Genomic DNA, 21,221 nt, shown 5'->3' with positions numbered 1-21,221 from the left:
TGGCTGAATTCCCTACTTCTTCCTCTTAACTCCTCCTCCCCTGAGGAGCAGGAAGTCCAGCCCTATTCTCTCCCTTGCTCAGCAATTGGCTGTAAGCTGCTTTATTGCCATATCAGGAGACAATTGGGGAGCAGAGTTTATACAATATTGAGACAGGAGATTCTCAGAACAAGGATGCAGCCAGATATGGGGGATACAGAAATCAGCATTTGAATTACACAATAATCTTACGCCTACTTCTCCCCCTTTTCTTGTAATGTTGGTATAATGTTCTTTTCAAATATATACACTTTACCCTTGTTCATTCAAATGCTGATTTCTCTCCTCCACTCTCTGGTTTCAATCCAGACATTGCATTGTGATACTTATTCTAAGCATCACCTGTCTCAACTTTGTGTAAACATGCCAAAATAAAGCAACTAGCCACAATGTTGAGCAAGGGAAAGGAAGCAGGAAGAGAGGGAGGAGCCAGAGGACAGGAGGGTGGGAGGCAGATGAGGAGAGAAGGGCAAGAGGCAGAGCTGGGAGAACAGAGGCAGGAGCAGAGATCTTAGAACGATGTGGACATGGAGAGATGGACTGGACCTAGTATATCACTAAAAGCAAGTATAATGTGGGAAATACAAATGTTAGGAAACTATGAGGGCTTGGAGGTTTAGGATGGAGTCACTATTGCCCAGCATTGTGTTCTAGGTTAATTAAATAAATCATAGTCTCTCTGTGGTGATTTGGTTATGCAGCTGTTTAGGACTAACAGCAGCATTACCAGAAGATATAGCAATAGTAAATATTAATCGATAAATACAATAGTGTAATAAATGGCTCTTTTCTTATAATAAACTATATGTAATAATAATTATGAAAAATGTTAGGCAAGATTTATATTTGTATATTTCACACCCTTGGATAAAGAATTCTATATCGATTTCTGTCATCCTAAACAATTTAAATTTAACTGTGAGACTATAACTATGTAGTCTTCAACCTCATCACAGACGGAAGAAGGAATAAATATTACCTAATTATGTAGGAAGTGCAGGCAAGCAGCTCTAAAGTATAGAAATGATAGAGATATTTGGCTACCTGGTCAGTCTCTCCAACGCTAGAGTATCATCTTCAGACTTCAGGCTCAGAATATCTGAAAGTCTTTTCTATAAAGCAGAAATTATGAAGACTTGCCTACCTACTCCTTGCAAAGCTCAGCAGTCAACTTTCTTACATCCAGCTTTTCCAGCTTAGACAATGTTCTGTCTGTAATTGATGCAAGGCCATTTTCTCACCCTGTGGCGACCTTGCCACCTATGAAGCCATTGGAATTCTGAGTATGAACTTATGGCATGATACTTATATTTCAGCTCTCTAATCTCTGAGAAATGGAGTGCACAAGCCACTGTATGACATTGTTCTAAGGCAACACCAAACAGGTTCTGTATTTTCAAAGATTCTTCCAACCTCTCTTCTATGGCCTTTAATTTAGCATCTAGTTTCTCAGTCTTCTTTTTCCAAGTATGTTTTATTCTGATCTCTACCAAAGAGGCTATACAAAATTGTAATCATCAGTGAATAAATTATTTGTATGCTAAGCGAAACAAACTCAAATGGAATCCCATAACACTTTGTCACTGTGTTTTCCTCCATTTTCAACATAGAAAATAATCTTCTTTAACCTTTAAAACCTCTTCCTAAGGACTTTACTTTCTTAGACCCATCTTCCCTTCCAGACCTTACCAGTTCAGATGCTTGAGGCTTCTTAGTCTGTCTCTGCCTTCTGCTTCCAGAGAGAGACTTTTTCTGCATCCCTCAAGGGATTTTGACCCCTCCCCACACTGTGGGAAGTTATTGGATCCTCTGGCCTGCAGGAGTCAGGCCAGCAAGAGCCCCTTCTCAAAGGGGTTTTCTGCCTTGACTAGGAAAGTCTGGCTTTCAGAAGCTTGCTTGTGTTAAGGAGCACCACCACCACCACCCACCCCCCGCCAGGCCCTTTTAGAGTTTCCTAAAACAACTGCATCTTCTTTGCCTCTATGATGTTTGTATCAGTTTTTGTTTTTCTGCAGCAGGATGGAGACCTTACTGCTCTGCCAGTGATCTGATCAGGAAGCTTAAAAACTGCAGTTGCTCTCTTATTGAGCAGAACTAAGAAACTGCTTTGTAGTTTTAATTTATGTGTAAGTTTGGGCCCACTTGTCAAACCAAAATGTTAAAGTTATTTTGAACAAAGCTGTGTTTGTTTCTCAATTTTTCTCTTAATGTGGCTATCACACACATAAATGGGACTCTTTTCTATTTGTTTAATAATAGGCTTCATAACACATCCTGAGCAGTGTTAGCTCTATTCTTATCCCTCTAAAATAATCTGGCTTCCTCTCAGCATACATCCTAGAGATACTTGCACTTTGTAGCACTCTTGCTTCATTTCCTTCTCTTCATGTTACCCAGACCTCTCCCATGGCCGAATCCTGTACTTCCTCCTCTAACTCCTCCTCCCCTGGCTGGCAGGAGGTCCAGCCTTATTCTCTCCCCTGCTCAGTGATTAGACATAGGCTGCTTCATTAATGCACCAGGGGACAGTGGGGGAGCAGAGTTTATACAACAATGAGACAGGAGATTCTCAGAACAAGAATTGCAACCAGATATGAGGGATACAGAAATCAGCATTTGAATTACACAACAACCTACAGCAGCCTTTTTGATTTCCATCACCATCTTTATCATCCTGCTTCAGAGGATGATATCATGGTTGGTTGGTTTCAGTTTAGTATCAAAACCTGGAAGTGAACCAGAAGTGAGTTTTTAAGATTATTAACAAGGCATTATTTCATCTATGGTTCTCATCCGTGGCTCCACATCATAACTGACCTCCAGAAAAGTCTTTTGTTTTTTTAAAGTCAATAACTTTCTAACTAAATAAGGAGCTACTTTTTTATAATCATGAGAAAATTGTGGTGTCTAAAGGAGTTTTGGAATTGCATATTCTAGTGAGCTCCACTTTCTATTGCATTGTGTGATGAGATTTTGTCAGATCTTTCCTGTATCATACTGAAAATGTTGTGAGGAGTCCTTTGGGATTCATAGGGGCTACATCAGACCTTCTTAAACTAGAGCAGCCATGAGAATCACCCAAAGGCTTGTAAAACATGGGGTCTTGCACCCGTCCTGATAACTTGACTGAGATCCCATATTTGCAACTCAAACCAGACTGGAGGTTGTTGTGATAAGTGCACTTCAGGTTATGAGCGCAGAGAACTTTCCCAAAAGAATAATCATAAGGAAGAACATGGCAAGGACACAGATGGACATGGCATTTGTCTCTTTGAAGCCTGTCCATCTCTGGTGACCCTGAGCCCTGCAGAAGTACAAATCTCTCATATGCACTGTGCGTGGGGAGTCTTCAGTTTAAGGCTGTGTCTCAGTTTGCAGCCACACAATTAGATTCTGTTTTTCTTTGCACATATATACATGCATGCGCACACACGCTCACACACTTATATAAGTAGTAGTTTCAAGGAGTTACTAACCCAGAGAAAATAACAACTTAGTTGGGTTAAGTGCTAGCGACATTATTTGGCAAATTCTTTGTTATTTTAAGGTAGAAGAAAAGAACATTGTTGTGGGAGTATCCTTAAGTTATTTTGTATTTAACCAAAGAAACTGGATTCTGCTAAATCATTGAAAATCCCCAAATTCTTGATTAAAGATTACTTGGTCCCACCCAAGGAGGTAGGAAAGTTATACCACAACCCTTTCACCTTCATTTTTACTGTTCACAAATCTACCTGTAAGACTAGGTATTGGTCGCAAGGGGAATATTTAGAGGGTTTTTCTTTGACTCAAAAATATTTTATTAATTTCTCTAGCTCAAGTTAACCTGATTTTTTAATGTGTCATCAGGAACATAGAATAATATTTTCTAGTTCATATACATACATACATACATATATATATACATACACTCACATATATAAACACACAAACTTAAACATATGCCCACATCACATGTATACATACATCCATACACACATACACTCACACACTCATATACACGTAAATACATATACACACAAACAAATATACTGACTTACACACAGTCAGAAAGAAAGGGGGAGAGAGGGAGAGAGAGAGACAGGGAGAGATATGTGATCATTTTACCTGTACTGATACTCTTTGTTTGTCCACCAGTGCTTCAGGGTTCGTCTGGTGTATAAATCGTCACAGCTTCCAACCGTGTTGCAGACCAGCCTGCACGCTGCTAACTCTGGATGGCGGCTCTGCATGCAGCTCTGTGGAGGCTCTCAGCAGTGCACAATACTTTCTAGGGAGTTACCTTTTCTCTTGCATTCTCTGTTGAAGAAATATGGAAGAGCAGCATTTATCTTTCACTTTGTCATCTGCCATGATTAGAAGCCATCTGCCCACTGTTCTAACAGTAAAGCTATAAAAGAATTCTGAGCATTATTAGCTCTTAGTAGAGATAGGTAAATCATTCTGTACCACATGTGTGCAAAAGTTCTTTTTTAATTGATAGAGTCTAAAATGTCCTGGAATTTGAAGTAAATACCACCTTTGGAGGGAAGGAGAGTGATGAGGAGGGGCGGACATCATCTGTACTACACCTAGGCCATTATATCCCTCGTTACTGTAATGCTCTGAACTTGCCATAGGTCAGGCAAATGAGGTGTGAGGGCTGCAGATTTCATTTGAAAACTGCTAGGGAAAGCATCTAAAACAACAAGGGAGCAGCTGGAAGCCCATTCCTGACTGCCCTCTGTATCCCGGGATGGATAGAGTTTCAAGTTTAGTACTGAGGTCCCAGTGGTGTGTATTAAAGCAACCCTTCACTAATACCGCTTTCAGTGGCGACTGCTTTATTTCCAGCGTCATGGTGTGTCTTTTCCCAAACCTTGACTGTGAGCCCCCCTATCATTACCCTACCCAAAGGACAAAAGTCTCTCCCTTTTCTGAATGGAAGAGCAGAAAGTTTGCCAAAGGACTTCAACCAGCCTCTTACACTTTTCTCCTTATAGAAGCTACCATTAAACCTACTTGCTCTGTTTTTCCCATATCTTTCTCTTTCATTTATTATTTTCTCTTTATCTCTAGAATCTTTCCCAATTTTAGTAAGGAATATACTGTAAATTTTGGGATGACTAGAAAATTGCTCACCCTGACCTGTAGTTAGATGTCCTACAATGAACAAACAGGAAAAAGCAGCTCTTCTCTCACAACTCCTCTTGGCCTCATATCAGCTACTCCCTTCTTTGCATCCTTTTCAACTAGAAAAACTTGAACTCAAAGAATAAGTTATCCCTTGCTTTCACTTAGTACATTCCACTGATGGGTCTGGTTCAGATAGCCTAGATTTGTCCTTGCATCTTGTTCTACTGACTGATTTGAAGGTGAGAAAATAGCCTCTTGGCTTCTGTTAGTGGTTATTGCTGCCCATTTCTGTGAGTATGTGAGGTAACCTACTTGTACGTAAGCCATGAGCTTACGTATTCTGTAGTCTTGTTCTGAGGGTAGGATATGAGAGCAAGGAGATGGTCCTACAGCAGGGCAGGTGAGCCATTTTCACTAGTGTTGCTTTCACTCATTTAACAAATACCCTTCTTTGCCACCCATTTGTCATACTCAGTATTGGGAATTGGTAACTCCTAGGTAACAGAAAGCAGGTCTTCATGCAGGCCTCTGAGTAGGATAGATATGGCTTGCTCCCTGTTGTGATCTTCAGAGCAGAAGCCAAAGAACTGCTATGGCAATGCTGAAAGTTTAGTCCTACCTGGGGGTGTCATGAAATGCCATGGGATAGTACTCATTGTTTGCAGAACTTTCCCTTGACCATCTTCAGCTCCATTTCCTGTAGTTTACTGAGTGATTTCTAGTCATGTAGTTAGCATTTTACAGTATGTACATTTTCCTACTGGGCCATGGTGGAATATAGGACAGGACAAGCTGCCATATTTTGTGTGTGTGGTGACATTTATAGAAGAATGTGTATTCTGTGTGCAGGTAGAAACAAGTATGTAGACAGCTATCGATGTGAGATCTCAGAGTGGAAGTCTCTCTGAAGGAGGTCCTCTTATTTTACATACAGGAAAACTGATGCCTGGGGAATCTCTTCCCCTCAAGATGGCCTTCCCTCATCTCTCCTTTGTGAATTTGGGTTTGAACTCAAAGCCTGGCTCTGGCTTCTCCTGTCTCCCGTTATCCTCTCTTGCCTTGGAGAGCTCTCAGCCTGCCTGCCCCCTTGCTCCCTCTGCCCTTCAGGGTCCCCTGGAGCCCAAGGCTTCCTGCCTTGTAGCACCGTGTGCTGACAGTGGCTGTGTGTCCACATTATGAGGCTTGAACATATAGAACGAGTGGGTGCCTTTCTCTGAATGCTGCGGTTTGTTTTTCTTCATGGCTTGCTGTTCCATGTGATTTACTGAGTCAGTACCTCTACTCAGGGACTTTACTCTGCTACCTCTGGTCTTTGGGTGAACATTGTCGGAGCTGAATACCATGAAGGTGTGGTACTTGTTGCTGTGTCCCTCTGTTGATGAGGGACTCAGACAATGTACAAACCTTTCTACATCTCTGGTCTCTATTGATTTTCATGCTGAAACATGCTAACACTCTCACGTTCATGTTTTTCTTTTGTAAAGTCAGAAGACAAGGTCTCCTCTGAAAATTCAGAGAGAAAGCACAACATAGAGGTATACCTCTGACATTCTTAGGGATGGAGAAGGTGAAATAACCAACATGAATGTCTGGCATTGACTTTATGGTCAGGTAGTACCAGACCCTTGTATTTTAAATTTTGAAAAATAAATGTTGCTGCCAGTGATGACAACTGTTATCACTGTAGAATAAGGAAAGAGGAAGGGATTAGTTCATCAGTAAGTAGTAGTGACCTTGTTCCCCGAAAGAGCATTTGAGCTGTTGCCTTCCTGATGTGCCTAAAACTTAAAGCAATTTGTTTGATCATATGTTCTCTCTTCCTGCCACTGAATACAAAACATGTTCATGGGCTGCTAGAATGCTAATCACAGGGGATTTGGAATCCACATGGGTATGGACCTATTTCTACTGAAGCTCGTGTTCTAGCAGAGAAACCCCCGTCTAGATCAGTCATTTAATACAGAAAACTATAAACACTTAAAGAATGTGTCTAATGCAGAGCAGGAAGATAAACTCTTCAGAAAAACTTCCCAGAGCTTGTTGTTCACATGTTAGGCTTGGAAGTTGGGGAGCACACCAAGCCGTGGAAAATGGATCTGTGGGGCCAGGTGAAAGGCTCAGACTGCTAGGCTTGGCTACAATAGGAGTGCTCTGTTGGTGACCTTATGCAGTCATCTGGGACACCACTAGGAAAGGTGCTGATAGTCTAAGTTGGGGTAGTGTAAGCAATGGAACAAGAGTGAATGGTTGTCTGAGTGCTCATTGAAAAAAACACAAGACTTACAAGACGAGATGACCTATTCAAAAGCATAGGGAAAGGCCCTGCTGGGCTGTCTCCCAAGGTTTGGGCTACCCCCTCTAGACAGAGCAGTGAAAATGAGAGAGTGCTCTGGCCTAGTGTCCACATGCCTATGCCTGGTGCATGGGACCTGAAGCTATTTCTCGTAGCACTGCAAATCACTTCTTGAATGAACTGCTCTGGCCTGTGGAAGAAGTGATGTTTCCCATGTTTCCTGTCTTGAAGAGAGCTGAAAAGTTTTTCTTCTGAGAGTAGAGACAAGCTCCTAATTAAGGATGATGAGGAAGGGAGGCCGTGCCTCCTGCTGTGCTTAGAAGTCTATTTTGTTCACCTTGGTTTACTCATGGGAGAAAGAAGCAGAGCTTTGAGAGCAGAGAACTTTAGATACTCCTGATTAGTGGAGATTATCCAAGCTTCTGCCAGAGATAAGCAAGGCCTGCTGGCTCCCCAGGGAGAATACTGCCTGCCCAGCATGGAATCTTCCAGAAACCTAGGAAAGTTCTCTCTTATATTACCAGTGTAAGAATTGATGCTTTATTTATTCAAAGGAAAAAAAAATTAATCAATCTATAAGCAAGCATAGACTGGGGTGTGAACAAATTCCTGATTGAACTTTATATTTCATTGGGTGCCTCGTTGGATTTAGGTGGGGAAATTAGAGCTTGATTCTGACCATGTTCTCATAAAGGTAGGCCTCCTTTTATGTTGACTGTGGGATTTACAATACAGTGGTATTAGCAGTGCTTATCCCACTAAACATCAAGCTCTTTGTGTGCTATAGTTGTTGCAGATTAATTTTAAAGATTAATATTAATCCAGTATTAAGATTAATTTTAAAGAGCATCTATGCAGATACCAGGACCCATATCCTCAGTGCTTTCCAGGCCTCTGCTGTTCTGGCTTCTCCCTCAACTCAACTCTTGCCTTGGCTTCACTTGTTTGCAACCCAACGTCTGCTTATCCCACTTCTCCTTCCTTGGAAGATGACCCCAGTCTTCACTCTCATCCCAGTGCAAATAACTTTGCCCGATAACATGAGAAAGACAGAGGCCCACAAGCTTACTCTTCCCAGGTTTTCTGATTTCAATACAGTGTTGAACAGAAGCCATGTAACATCCTATTGAAGAACACCATGAGTTCAGAGCATAGTACAAGAAAGCAAATATCTGAAAATGCCAGAAGTGCTTGTCACTCTTTACTTTGCTGTTGTCACTGGGTCCATCAGTTTGTATATGAGCCAGTGCCTGCAAAAACATGTATACATTATTACTATATCATAAATTTGGGGTTGCTTTTTAAGATTTTGATAAATGTACTTCAGTGTAGTCTATTTACTTTTTATAACATATTGCTTTTTTTTTTGTATTTAAAAAACATTCTGGGCACATTTTATCAGAGTCCCAATTGGCTAAAGAAAGATTCATGGCACACAAAATGTTAATAACCCCTGGCTAAGATCTTGTAGTTGTGACATGTGACCTCCACCTGGTGGCAGCATACTCCTTAAAGGTTAGATTTATAATCAACAATTGTGAAGAAATTCTAAGCATAACAATATGCTTGAGTATGGTTTTCAGTTTTTTTTTTTTAAACTACAGCCTACAAAATAGAATCAGCCTGTCATTATAACTCATACACAGACTTACATTTCACCAAGCACTGATATTTTTTATGGCTTTATAATATTCTCTTGGATTTCTTTAATTAAAATACAATTCTGGTTGGGCAGTTCTGGTGCACACAATCCCAGCACTCTGGGAGGCAGAGGAGGCAGATTTCTGTGAGTTTGAGGCTAACCTGGTGTACAGAATTAGTTCTAGGACAGCCAAGGCTACATATAGAAACACTTTCTCAAAAAACAAACAAACAACAAACAAAGAAAAAACTAAACTGAATAGCTGAAAAAGGATAAGCCTAGGACAGGTCCAGGTGTCTGGTCCAGCAAATGGAGAATTCTGTGACCCAGCCTAGTCTGGGGCGGACTCTAGGCTAGTAAGCCTCCGGTTGAGGCTGCTAAGGAGAAGGACACTTTTGTGAGATCATCCGTGCTGCTATAGGACAAAAGGGCAGAGGGCTGGAGAAATAGCTCCTCAATTAAGAACACTGGCTACTCTGGCAGAGGATTTGGGTTCAGTTCTAAACACCCACATGGTGGCTCACAACTGCCTGTAAGTCCAGTTTCGGGGAATACAATGCCCTCTTCTGACCTCCAAGGGCATCAGATACGCACATGGTAGAGATACGCATGCCGACAAAACACCTACCTATACATGTATCAAGAAGACTATAAATAAACAAACAAACAAACAAATAAATAAATAAATAAAAGATAATAAAGAGGCAAAGCCTACTGGGGAGAATTCAGTACAGAGTTGGGATAACCCAAGACCCAAGAGACATCACAATGGTGGGTTTGTGGTGTGTGTGTATATGTGTGTTTGACTGACTTTTTTTTTTTTGAGGGTCTCATGTAACCCAGCAAGCAAAAGACATATATATATATATATATATATATATATATATATATATATATACAATAAAAATTTATTTAAAAACTGAATAATAATAATAATAAATAAAATATTGGAAGTATTTGCAGTCAGATGACCACAATACAGTGGTCTTATAGGAAATTATATACACACAGTTTCAGATATTATACTTAGATCTTAAAACTATTAGTAATGAATAATTTACACATGGTGAGAAGAACTTATTTTAGGTGTGCAACCAAGGGTCCTTTTTAGGACCCAGCATCTTCCTGTCACATTTGGCCACTTCATATGCCACTTTCACCACAAAAGAATCTTGCTGTTGAGGAATTTCTGCCGTGGAGCCATACAGTAGCTGTCTATCAGTCTGGCATCATTAGCTCTGACTGTTTTTAAGATGAGTCCGTGTTGGCTGTGTCAACATTTTTGTGAATGCCATTCCATTGTATGAATACATTCTATTGTAAGAATACAACCAGTTTATCCTCCAGGTGATGGTCCTTGAGTTTGTCTCCATTGTGAGTTAGTGTGAACACAGCTCTGAGTTCAGGTAAACTGGTAGGATGGCCTCACTGGCCTAAAGGCCTCCTTGGTCTAGTCAGCAAGCACATGACCAGCTGTAGAAAACTGGCAAAACATTTGCCAAAGTGATTGAGCCTGGTTCCATTCTTACCAGTGTGATTTAGGCTGCCCCATTTCCTTTCTATCTTTTGGTGTGGTGTTAGTCTTTGTACTTTAAGTCCTTCTGATCCATTTTGTGGCTGTTGATTAGGAATGGAGTTTTCCTGGTGAACAGTGATGTTGATTACTTTTTCATATGCAGCCATTCATTTTTCATATTTGTGGTGCATATTTAAGCTTAGATTTTAAAAAGTCTATCATTTGGTAGGACTTGTTTACATTTTTTTGATAGCGGTCCTTCATGTCAGGCGTGTATTTAATGAATGTATTTTTTCCAGTGTGTGGCACACATATCATTTCACTGATGGTACTGCTGCTGAGCACATTTCTTCTTTTGATGATGTTCAGTTTAATCAACACTTTTTCCTTCAATGTTTTGTGTTTTCTGAATCATATCCATGAAATCTTTTTCTGCCCTGATGATGAGAATAAATAGTTTTTGGGTTTTATGCATAAGTCTATAATCTATCTCAAATTAAATTTTGTGTCTGGTAATAAGGTAAATGGCAGTTGAGTTTCATTTTCTTTCTGTGTTATGTCTGATATTCTAGCACCATTTGTTGAATCTGCTTTCACAGTTTTTTTCACAGAAGTTTAAAAAGGAAATTAATGACATCCTTAGTTAGAGATGTATAAAAATGACTTTCCTACACGTCTAGTGACTGAATCTCTGGGTCTCTTGGACACCCCCAACCTATGACCTTGGTTGCCGAGTCTTTCCTTTCCAAACTGTTTGTTTATGGTTATCTTGGGAATCTCTGAAATGAATCATGAGGTGTGAAGATTTGTAAAGCTGCAGCCTGTGTGTATGTGTGGAACAGAATCCCCTGCATACATCCCTACTTGAGTTCCTACACGAGGCCAGAAGTCATTACCAGATGTTTTTTTTCATTGATCTCCACTTTCTTTTTGGAGACAGAGTGGTTTTTTTTATTATTAATTAATTTATTTATTTACTTTATATTCCAGTTGTAGCTCCCTCCCTCCTCTCTTCTGAGTCCCACTTCCTTCCCCATCCTCCCTCCCTTTTCCTCAGAAAAGGGGAGCCCCCTACCCACCCACCCCAGTTCATCATGTTGTATGAAGACTAAGTTCATCCTCTTCCACTGTGGCCTGGTAAGGCAGCCCCTTCAGGGGGAAGTGATTTTGAACCTGGAACTTGTATGGCCAGTATGATTCAGGAATCTGCGTGTCTCTGCCCTCAGAGCACTGGGACTTGTGGTACATAGCAATGTGGGTACTCAAGATTGTACAGCAGACACTGTATTCCCTGAGCCATGTCACCAGCTAGGTTATAGCTTTTCATGCAACGCATATGCCTGCTGTCCAGTGCAGAGACATTAGCAATAGGAGGCTATCATGAGGCTATCAGATTTACTGTAAATAAAATTTAAATGTAAACTTTTAAGTCATGAGAGCCATATCTTTAGTACCTAGTTGGCTATACTGTTGTACCACACAGACATACAATATTTTTATTTTCTTCTCTTAAAAGTAAGAAAGGAGGCTTTGAAAATTCATAGCATGTTTGAATGAAATTTTCTTTAGGCTTGGTAACTGGCAGCCAACATCTAATCCCTTTACTTTCTAGTTCTTTCTTGCTTTTCTGGGTATTTATTCCAATTCCAAGCTCTTTGGTCCAGCTAATTGTTTATTAAAAAAAGGCAATAACTTATATAGGTTTTTTTTACTACTGAGGAGAAAGGATGCCCCTGGCTCAGCACAGACTTTTTTCTGAAGTCTATATAGTACTGCCCTGTTCAAAGTCTCTCACTGTTTGGCAGCTATCCAGCTGCAGTGGAGCTGTCTGGTCATCCCTGTCAAGGTGTGCTCTAAAGATTTATTTTGTTGTTTCTATCCTAGCTAAGCCTGTATGCTTCTTAGCATTTCCACTCTAAATATGAACTTATGAACGCTAGTAGCCACACTGACATTCTACCCAGTGGTGGTTTTGTTGCTCTTCTCTTGTGTGTGGAGTTTGTGAGGGCCTCTGTAGTTATGTGCTGGGCAAGACCTGCACAGATACATTCTGCCGTTGATAAATATTCATCCCTTGTCTTTCAGTGTGGTAATTTTGCAGTCCTGGTGGATCTTCATATATTGCCACAAGGTCCAAATAAAGATTCCAGTTGGTTTTCTGAACAGAAGAAAGAGGTATGACAAAACTTTTTGTTCCTTAAACAGTGTTTCGTGTTATACCTGCTAGAAGAAATATCAGCTCTTCTCAGCTTTTGTTTTCATTAGTGTTTTAAAAAGGTTGAGTGATAGTTACCTATTTACAGGAGTGTGCCTGGTGTCAAGAATACATGAGTGCCCACCACAGCCCTGTGTTTCATGTGCTAATCTCTTGTTGATCTGGTTGTTTTATGTGTATGCATGTGGTGTTAGGGACTAAATATAGGGCCTTTACATGCTTGATGGGCACCTTACCATCTTTGTGATGTCCTCATCCCAGGCTTTATTAATTAAACCAAAAATTCTAATCCCCTTTACTTTGAGGAAAATGGTTCTCTATAATAAAATGGGAGGCAGAGAAGCCAAACTATTCCAAGAGAGCAGGGATTTTGATCTGAGTGATGAGAAGGATGGCAGCACCTGGAGCAGGTGTGGCGTTCATACGAAGCTAATCTCCACATCTGTATTAATACTCACTTTCATCTTCGCCTCTTTTCATTGGCATGAGCCTTTGACAGGTTAGAAGGAGCTCCAGTCTTCCTCTTCTCCTGTCAGCCAGCCAGTAAAACAGATGGTTGGTATGATTGTGTAGTTGACTTTGAACAACTTAGATTTGGAGCGTATAAGTCTGCTGATCCATGAAATTTTAGGAGAAGTTGAAAAAAAAAAAAAACTATCAGGTGAATTTCATAGCCTACAAGTATTGAAATGTTTAACAAAAAATATAATTAATTTACTGTTCACTACCAGATTTACTACAGTTCATTCAGAGATTCTGTAAATCTCTGTTGGCTTTAGAATGAGCTCAGTTGTGAGGGTCTGCCTAAAACTGGATGAGTGGTTATGGCAGATGAGCAGTTTGTCTCTCTACTAAATTGCATGCCAGAGTAAAATATCATCTCTTAGAGTTCTTAGTTATTTGTTTAAGCACATATATCTAACATAGAAAATGTGTCATGACTATTTTTTTCCTTTAGTAATGTTTTCCACTAATAGTTCATAACTATTATAGAGCTAGAAAGGTATCTCATTCCCAGAGGACCTGAGTTAAGTTCTTAGCACCCATTCAGACATCTCACAACTGCCTATAACTCTACCGCTAGGGGCTTCAAGCCTTCTTTTGGCCACGTTGTGACCCGCAAGTGTGACAAACACATTTACACAGACACACGAAAGGATAGGGATGCAACAGACACGCACACACATACAACACGGACACACACGTCAAAGTCAAAATTGTAAAAAAATAAACAAAAACAGTATTTTATTAGTAGTTAAGTTATAGAAGATTCACCAGTTATCCCTGAGAACTCTCCCACTGTGCTCTTACCCCATGGCTTTCAAGAGTTGATACTATGATATTTGACCTCCCTGGGAGCTTCAGTCTCCTTTATCTTCAAATTAAAGAGTTTGACCATAAAAGGCCTTAGTCTCCTGTGGTTTCAACACCCTCTCTGGGAGCTCCTGTGGTGGAGAATCATTGTTTGTTTCCTTCTGTAGAGACTAGCGACAGTAGTGAGGTAGAGGCCTATTCAAAAATTTCAAAACAGGCCAGTTACATGTCTTTATGGGTATAAAGGTACTTGCTGCAAAACACTGACTCCCCAGAACTGGCAAGGTATAAAGAGAAAACTAACCCCTGCAAGATGTCCTCTGACCTCCACATATACACCCTGACATGTGGATGTCCACACAGCTACACACACACACACACCACAAGCAGTGAGTAAATGTGATCTACAGACTTCCAACCCACATTGTTTCCATTTATTTTATTGTATTCATCTGCTGCCCTTACTTCCAGAAAAGTAAATAAAAGTAAATTGTATTAAACAGTAATGTTGAATAGTAACAAAACTAGTAATGGTAGAGGGAAAATGATGTTTACATTTGTTCATATCACTAAAACTGAGCTGCCCACCCACAAATCACTTATAAAAATATACTTTCAGTCAAATGATAATTCTTTGTGGTCATTAGTTTTGCAAGGATAGCCAGTGACCTAATACTGAGAAAAGGACACAAAGTTTGGTATGATCAGTTTATCATTAATGAGTTTGATTATGGGCTGTCCTCTTGAGGACTTTATATTTAGCAGGCCAGAACCTTTCTCCACCACTCACCTTCTTACAGTCTCAACATTAGGTCATGTACACATGTCTGTATGATTCAAATTAGTGCATCCATTCCACCAAAGTTCCTAGTATTTTGCAAGAGCTTCTGATAGGTTCTAAAATCCACCATTCCAGACCCCAACTTTCCCATGTCCTTTTACAGCTTGAACACTTTAGCTGTAGACCTTTAGAGTTGGTATTTAGGCAGTTTTGACCAAGAAATGGTGATACAGAATGTTCTAGAGCCAAGAGTATGTGAATCACCTCACCTTCAAAACATGAGGTTAGCCTTCTTGTCAAGGCGCCACATGCAGCTTTGTTGTTCCAACTAGTGCCTACTCCAGAGCAGTGAGGCATGACTTAGCAGAGGTGTATGATGGGACCTGCAGAGAGATCCTTCAGTGGTTCCTACAAGAGGTCTGAGCTTTCCTCTGAAAGCAAAGTCGAAAGTTTGCCACCAGTGTTTTAAGCTGTTCCTTCAAAATGTATGTTCACTGATAGCAGAGTCGGTCTGAAATAATTTATGTGCATAGCTTCAACAGGAGAGTTGAAGAAAGGCTATGACTGTACATTTGTTCAGTCAGTGCTTCCTTTTTTAAAAATTTTAGATGGTGTATGCTTGGGGTTTCATAAATAACCAGTTTGATTGCATTTTAACTTTGTACGAAAAAAGGACTGGATTAATATATTTAACATGTTTTATTGGAGTCCAGCTCAAGTAGCCTTTGGACTCAAAGAGGCGAACTGAAATTGTCCCATTTGTAAACTTGAGGAATTAGAGACAGGCTATGCCTGTCTCCCACTCACTCATGGATCTTCACTCCGTCCTTTCACCTACTTCTCAGATGTTCCTGGCTGTTTTGTTTGTTTGTTTGTTTGTTTTTTCTTTTTTTCCTGCATTGCTCTAGGTGTGAAGAGGATGCCTCACCAAGCCTGGTCCAGTCAGTTCTTAGGTATCTTTTCCACTCTGTACATTACCCATCTTTAATTCCTGAAACTTGATTCCCAGAAGAAACGCCTGTGCTTTAGTGAGAAACTTCATGTGAATGCGCTCTATTTTTATCATACTATTTTTAGTTCTAGCCTTATAGGGTATTTATGGCCAAATTTTAACAATCTTTGTTGCCATGTGTGCCTTCCACATACTTTCTGGCTCAGTCATAGTTGAAGGCTGTATGTGAAGCAAAAATTATTTTATTGCTAAAACAACAGTATGAGGCAAGGCTGCCTTCATGTTGTGTGAACAGTGCTAGAGCATTCAACTACAAATGGATAGCTTTATACTCCACAAAACAATGCATCTTTTAGCTGCAATATAAAGCAAGAGAGAGGAGACTTTCCGTTGTATTTTATGTAGAAATGTCTATGTTAAATCAAGTCAATGTGTTAAATCAAGGTTTTTATATACTGTTTAAGGGTTTCAGTAAAGGAACTCACTATGGCTGTTGTTCAGAGCAGCCTAAAACTTGGTGTGTGTTGTAATTATGAAGAATCTAAATGACCAAACTGTGCTGGCCTTCTGAGAAACAAGTGGAACAGCTTTGTGGTGACCTGAACAACTCTGAGTCTGCTGCAGAAGTGTTGGGAATTAACTTAGGATTTATCACTCATTTGGTGTCGATTCTATATGTAGTCTCCCCTGATTTCCTATGGTAAATTACAGTTTCCTGGTAACACAGGACACACTACAGACCATCGATAGTCCCAGTGTGGAGTTTGACTTCTGAGTTATTTTGAGTTGTTGTTCTTTACAGATATTACAAGCCAACTGATATCTCCAGAAATTTATTAACAGGGTAAGCTGAAATTGAATTCAAGCCTGGTTCTGATACCTAATAACATTAATCTATACCAGAGACATGGGAAGTTATTTTTATCATAAATGAGTGAAGAACCACAATGTGATTTTTAAAAGCAAATGGGATTTCTTTCTGGCATCAGCACAGAGTGGGAAGGTCACATCACTGCCTTTTTGTCTATTTAACCCACTGCTCTAACTCTCCAGAAACTAATAAATAATGGTGTTTACACAACAATAAAATATAAAAATAAATGTGAACCATGCTTTAAGATGGAATCTTTTGCTGTTCCTGGCTTTCCTTATACAAATAATATCTGATAACACTGTACCTGCAGTCAGGACACCAGTGTGGTGAGACAGGGGCTAGAGCTGTTGACAGCCCTGGCCTGTCTCCAGGCCACCTGCAGTGACAGGAGGGGTGTTCTTACACCCTTCTGCCTCAGTGCTGTCTCCCCCTGAGACCCATGCTGCATGTGTCCATCACAGTGTGGTAGACTGATACTTAAATGAAATCATTCTTGAAGTCACATCCCGCTTTTGAAGTAAGCTTTTAAATCTTCCAGTTGAAAGTGTGAAACCGAGGCAGAGAGATAATGAAGTGAGCCAACATCAGGCATGGATCCATCTTTGATAGTACATTTAATGTGTAGTGCAGTCTAGAAGGCTATACAGTGTTTCTTTCAGCATTCTTGGCTAGGCTCAAAAGCTAACCAAATGCCAGCCTTTGCTTTTTCAATATGTATAATCTTTTCTTCTTTGCATTGCATTAAACTAGAAATGTCTAATGTTTTAAATTTACTTTAGGAAATTTGTTTGCTGTTAAGAGAAACCATTGATTCCAGAGTTAAGGGGTACATGGGCGTTTATAAACAGCACAGACCATCAAATGCAGAATTCACAAGATCCAGTCCTTTGTCCTTAAAAGGTAGGCAACAAGAACTGCGATTTTGGACAAAAAAAATAAAGTTTCTACTTTGTAGAGATTGCAATTATATTTGACTCTGTCGTGTTAGCTTAGTGATACATTAAGAAATATGCTGTAATGAAGATACTGTGTTTGAATAACACAAATTCACCAAAAAGCCCTAAAGGGCTTTTAATGGTAGGCAAAATATATAAAAATAGCAAATAAAACATTCTTAAGGAAACTGTAAAATTTTAAAGGTCTCTTTTCTTTTTTTTTTTTTTTGACAAATAATCTTACAAATGGATTTATACTAATACTGACATAATTTGATTCGCTGTTTTATGCTTTTTAGAATGTTTCCCCACGTGTCACTCTATTTAAAATGTTCTCAAACAGGAGCAGGGTTATTCCCGGAGGACATTTGGAAATGAGTGCAGAAAGTTTCAGTTGCCCTTACTGGCAACGGTTGGGTTGTTACAGGCCCGTAGTGTGCAGAGGCCAGGGGTGGCACTGATCCACAGGACACAGGGCAGCCCCTTCGTAAAGGCCTGAAGGGCAGCATCAGAGACACTCCACCTGTGGTAACACAGTGGTGCCTTTGTCTTTGAGTTACAGGCGAGGAAGCTGAGAGTTGGCTACGTTAAATGGCCTGACCAAGTACAAATTTGGTATTTACAGACTTTCAAATGTACACTTTGGGGAGCATACATGCGCTCACGTTTTGTACCGTTATCCCCATCACCATTGTCCAGTCTGGAACTTTGCACACATGAACAATGTGTCCTCATGCCCTAGCCCAAGGCCCTGGCCACAGAGGCCCTTCCTTGCTCTGTTTATCTGACGACTGACCGCCTCTCACCCGAGTGGAGGCGTGTGATCTTTGTCATTTTATTCTCTGCGTTATTTCTGCTACCGTTTATGTTTTCAGCATTCTTACAGTTAAACTTCTCAGAATTGACTTCTTAAATCTTAGAGTGTAGGTCATATTGCCTATTCATTCGTCTGTTGATGGATCATTTCCCTGTTTTGGGTGATATGAACAATGTTGTTGCAAACGCTGATATACAAATTATCTTTTCAAGATTTGTGCTCTTTCAAATATACATTTAGAAATTTCTGTATCACAGGATAATTCTTTTGATTTTTTTTTTGAGGTACTAACATATTGCTTGCCACCATGATTATGTCATTTTATATTTTCACCAGTATAAGGGTTCTGTTGTCTCTATATCTTTGCCAACCCTTATTTCCTGATATTTTGATAATTGTCATTTTAATATATATGAAGCAATCTCTAATTGTGGTTTTGGGGGTTTTGTTTATTTGTTTGTTTGTTTGCCATTTCCCTATGAATTGTGATGATGACCATCTTTTTATACATTAGTTGGCTATTCATATGTGTGTGTGTGTTTTTTTTTTTTTTTTTTTTGAGAAATGTCTGTTTCCTGGTCCATTTTTAACTGGGCTTTGGGGAGGTGCTGTTGTTGAGGGCTTTGTATATTACGCATATTAATTCTTTATCGGCTATGTAATTGACAAAACTGTCTCCCATTCTGTGGCTTGTCTTGGTGGTTCACCTTGGTGTGTAGCTGTTTTTGAATGTGCCAAAGCCATTCAGTGAGTCACTTATTTTTCTCCTGCTGTTGATGCTTTGATGCTGTGTCTATGGAAATCAATGTGAAGTCTTGATTTGTGAAACTTCTTTATTTTTCCTCTAAAAACAGAAGTTCTATGAAATAAAAAAAAAAAACTATTTTACTTAAGGAACTTGATCCCTTTTGAGTTAGTTTTAATTCACTTCATCCATTTGCATGTGGATGTCCAGTTTTCTTAATATCATTTGTTAAAAAGACTACATCCCACATTGAATAGATTTAGTAATCGTAATAATAATCATCCTACTATTGGAGTGATAGTTTATTTCTGAGTTTTCTATTCTGCTTTTGTTGTGTCTCTCACTGGTGCCAGTTCCATAGCTTCTTGATAAACTATAGTTTTGTGGTAAGTTTTGAAATCAGAAAGCTTAAGTGTTTTAACTTGTTAGTCATCCTCAAGATTGTTTTGACTTATTCCAAATCGAAATTGCTATTTTTGATGACTGTAAAATATTCTGTTAAACATCAGTGTTCTTAATTAATTGATGGAATTCGGATCGCCTCTGATACTGTTATTTCAAGTTCAGTTAACATTATAATAATGCACGTCTTTGTTATTTTAGAGTCTGATTTAGTGTTTATTGTTTTGGGGACTTACTAGAATTCTTGTGTGTGTGTGTGTGTGTGTGTGTGTGTTTTACTGGGGCTACATTGGCTATGCAGGTGTTCCACTAGTGGGCTATATGACGTTTAACTTTTTATTTTTATTTTTTATCATTTGTTGAATAGGGTCTTCCTGAGTTGTCCAGAGTCTAGGCTAGTCCCAAAACTTGTTAACCTCTTGTTTCAGTCTCCCAAATACTAGTTATAGTCATGCACCACACCCAGCCTGTAAAAGCTCTTTAAAGATATTAATGTGTGTGTTTGTGTATTTGAATGTATAGGTGTATGTCTGTGTACACATTTGTGTACAAACGTGTTCAGGCTTTTTGTGCACATGCATGTGAAGGCACAAGGTCCCTGGCCACTGCTCCACCTTATCTCTGTGGCAGGCTCCCCTGTTTCCAGCTCCCCAACCAGGAATTACAGGCAGGCAGTCATGCCCACTGACATTTACGCGGATGGTAGGGATCAAACCCCAGATCTCAGGCTTGTACAAGTGCCTCAACACCTGAGCCATCTGCTCAGGATTCTTCTTTTGTCATCTGCTCTTGACTTTATCTAGCTGCACCACCACAAGCAGGTCATGTATGTGTTGTGCAGCCTCTCTTGACCGTTAACCGTTAGCAGGATGAGCACTGTGTTAGTGAAGTGAGGTGATCGGGTGCTAGGGTGGTGCTAATAGAGTATTTCACTGACTCTTGAGAAAAATGTTGTGCCATATATATATATAATGTATGTGTATCCCACTGTGAAAGTTAACTTTGCAGAAAAGCCCCACATTTTGTCACTTCCCTCATTTAACAATCTTTGTATGTATCTGTTGAGTTTATACCATGGCCAGCCCTTTTCCTATAGTCACCAGCCAGTCTGTATCCCCTTTTTACCTGGACAACTGTAGCAGGTGCCCCTCTGGCTTCCTTCCATATGGCCAGTGTGCCACCTTCTGTCCGTACTATACTTAGACCATCCCATAAAAATCACAGGCCTGCAGAAAGCCAACCGGGTATTCTCAGGGTCATCAAGATAAAGACCAAGACCCCTGGGGAACTGCCTGTCAGTTTCTACCTCTTTTTCCTCCTTATGTAAGTGCCATTGACTTAATTCCTTTCTTCTAAGGTTCCATTCACCTGAAGCCTTTGCTCAAATCAGAGCCTTGTCTTCCCTACTCTGTGATATCTTCATCTCTCTAGTCACAGTCCACCCAGAGCAATCACCAGTCTGTAGGCCACAAGTACCCTGGATTTCTGCTCCTACTGTCTGCCAAACATCTACCTCTTCACAATGTATGAGCTTCCTACAGACCACTTGTCTCTCCAACATGCAGGGCAGCTCCTGATCCC

General features: G+C 40.0%; 1 protein-coding gene across 1 annotated transcript in view; it reads left to right on the top strand.

Annotated features, from left to right (window-relative positions):
* Slx4ip (SLX4 interacting protein) overlaps nucleotides 1-21,221 on the top strand; it is a 170,472-nt gene that overhangs the window by 97,450 nt on the left and 51,801 nt on the right. The window contains exons 3-4 of the mRNA XM_055602664.1: nucleotides 12,691-12,780; nucleotides 17,521-17,641. Coding sequence (XP_055458639.1) covers nucleotides 12,691-12,780; nucleotides 17,521-17,641 — 211 coding nt within the window. The remainder of the gene's footprint in view (nucleotides 1-12,690; nucleotides 12,781-17,520; nucleotides 17,642-21,221) is intronic.

The sequence above is a fragment of the Psammomys obesus genome, unplaced genomic scaffold, assembly GCF_907164565.1.
Source record: "Psammomys obesus unplaced genomic scaffold, mPsaObe1.curated_primary_1811, whole genome shotgun sequence".
NCBI lineage: Eukaryota > Metazoa > Chordata > Mammalia > Rodentia > Muridae > Psammomys > Psammomys obesus.
This window is presented reverse-complemented; position numbering and strand designations above follow the sequence as displayed.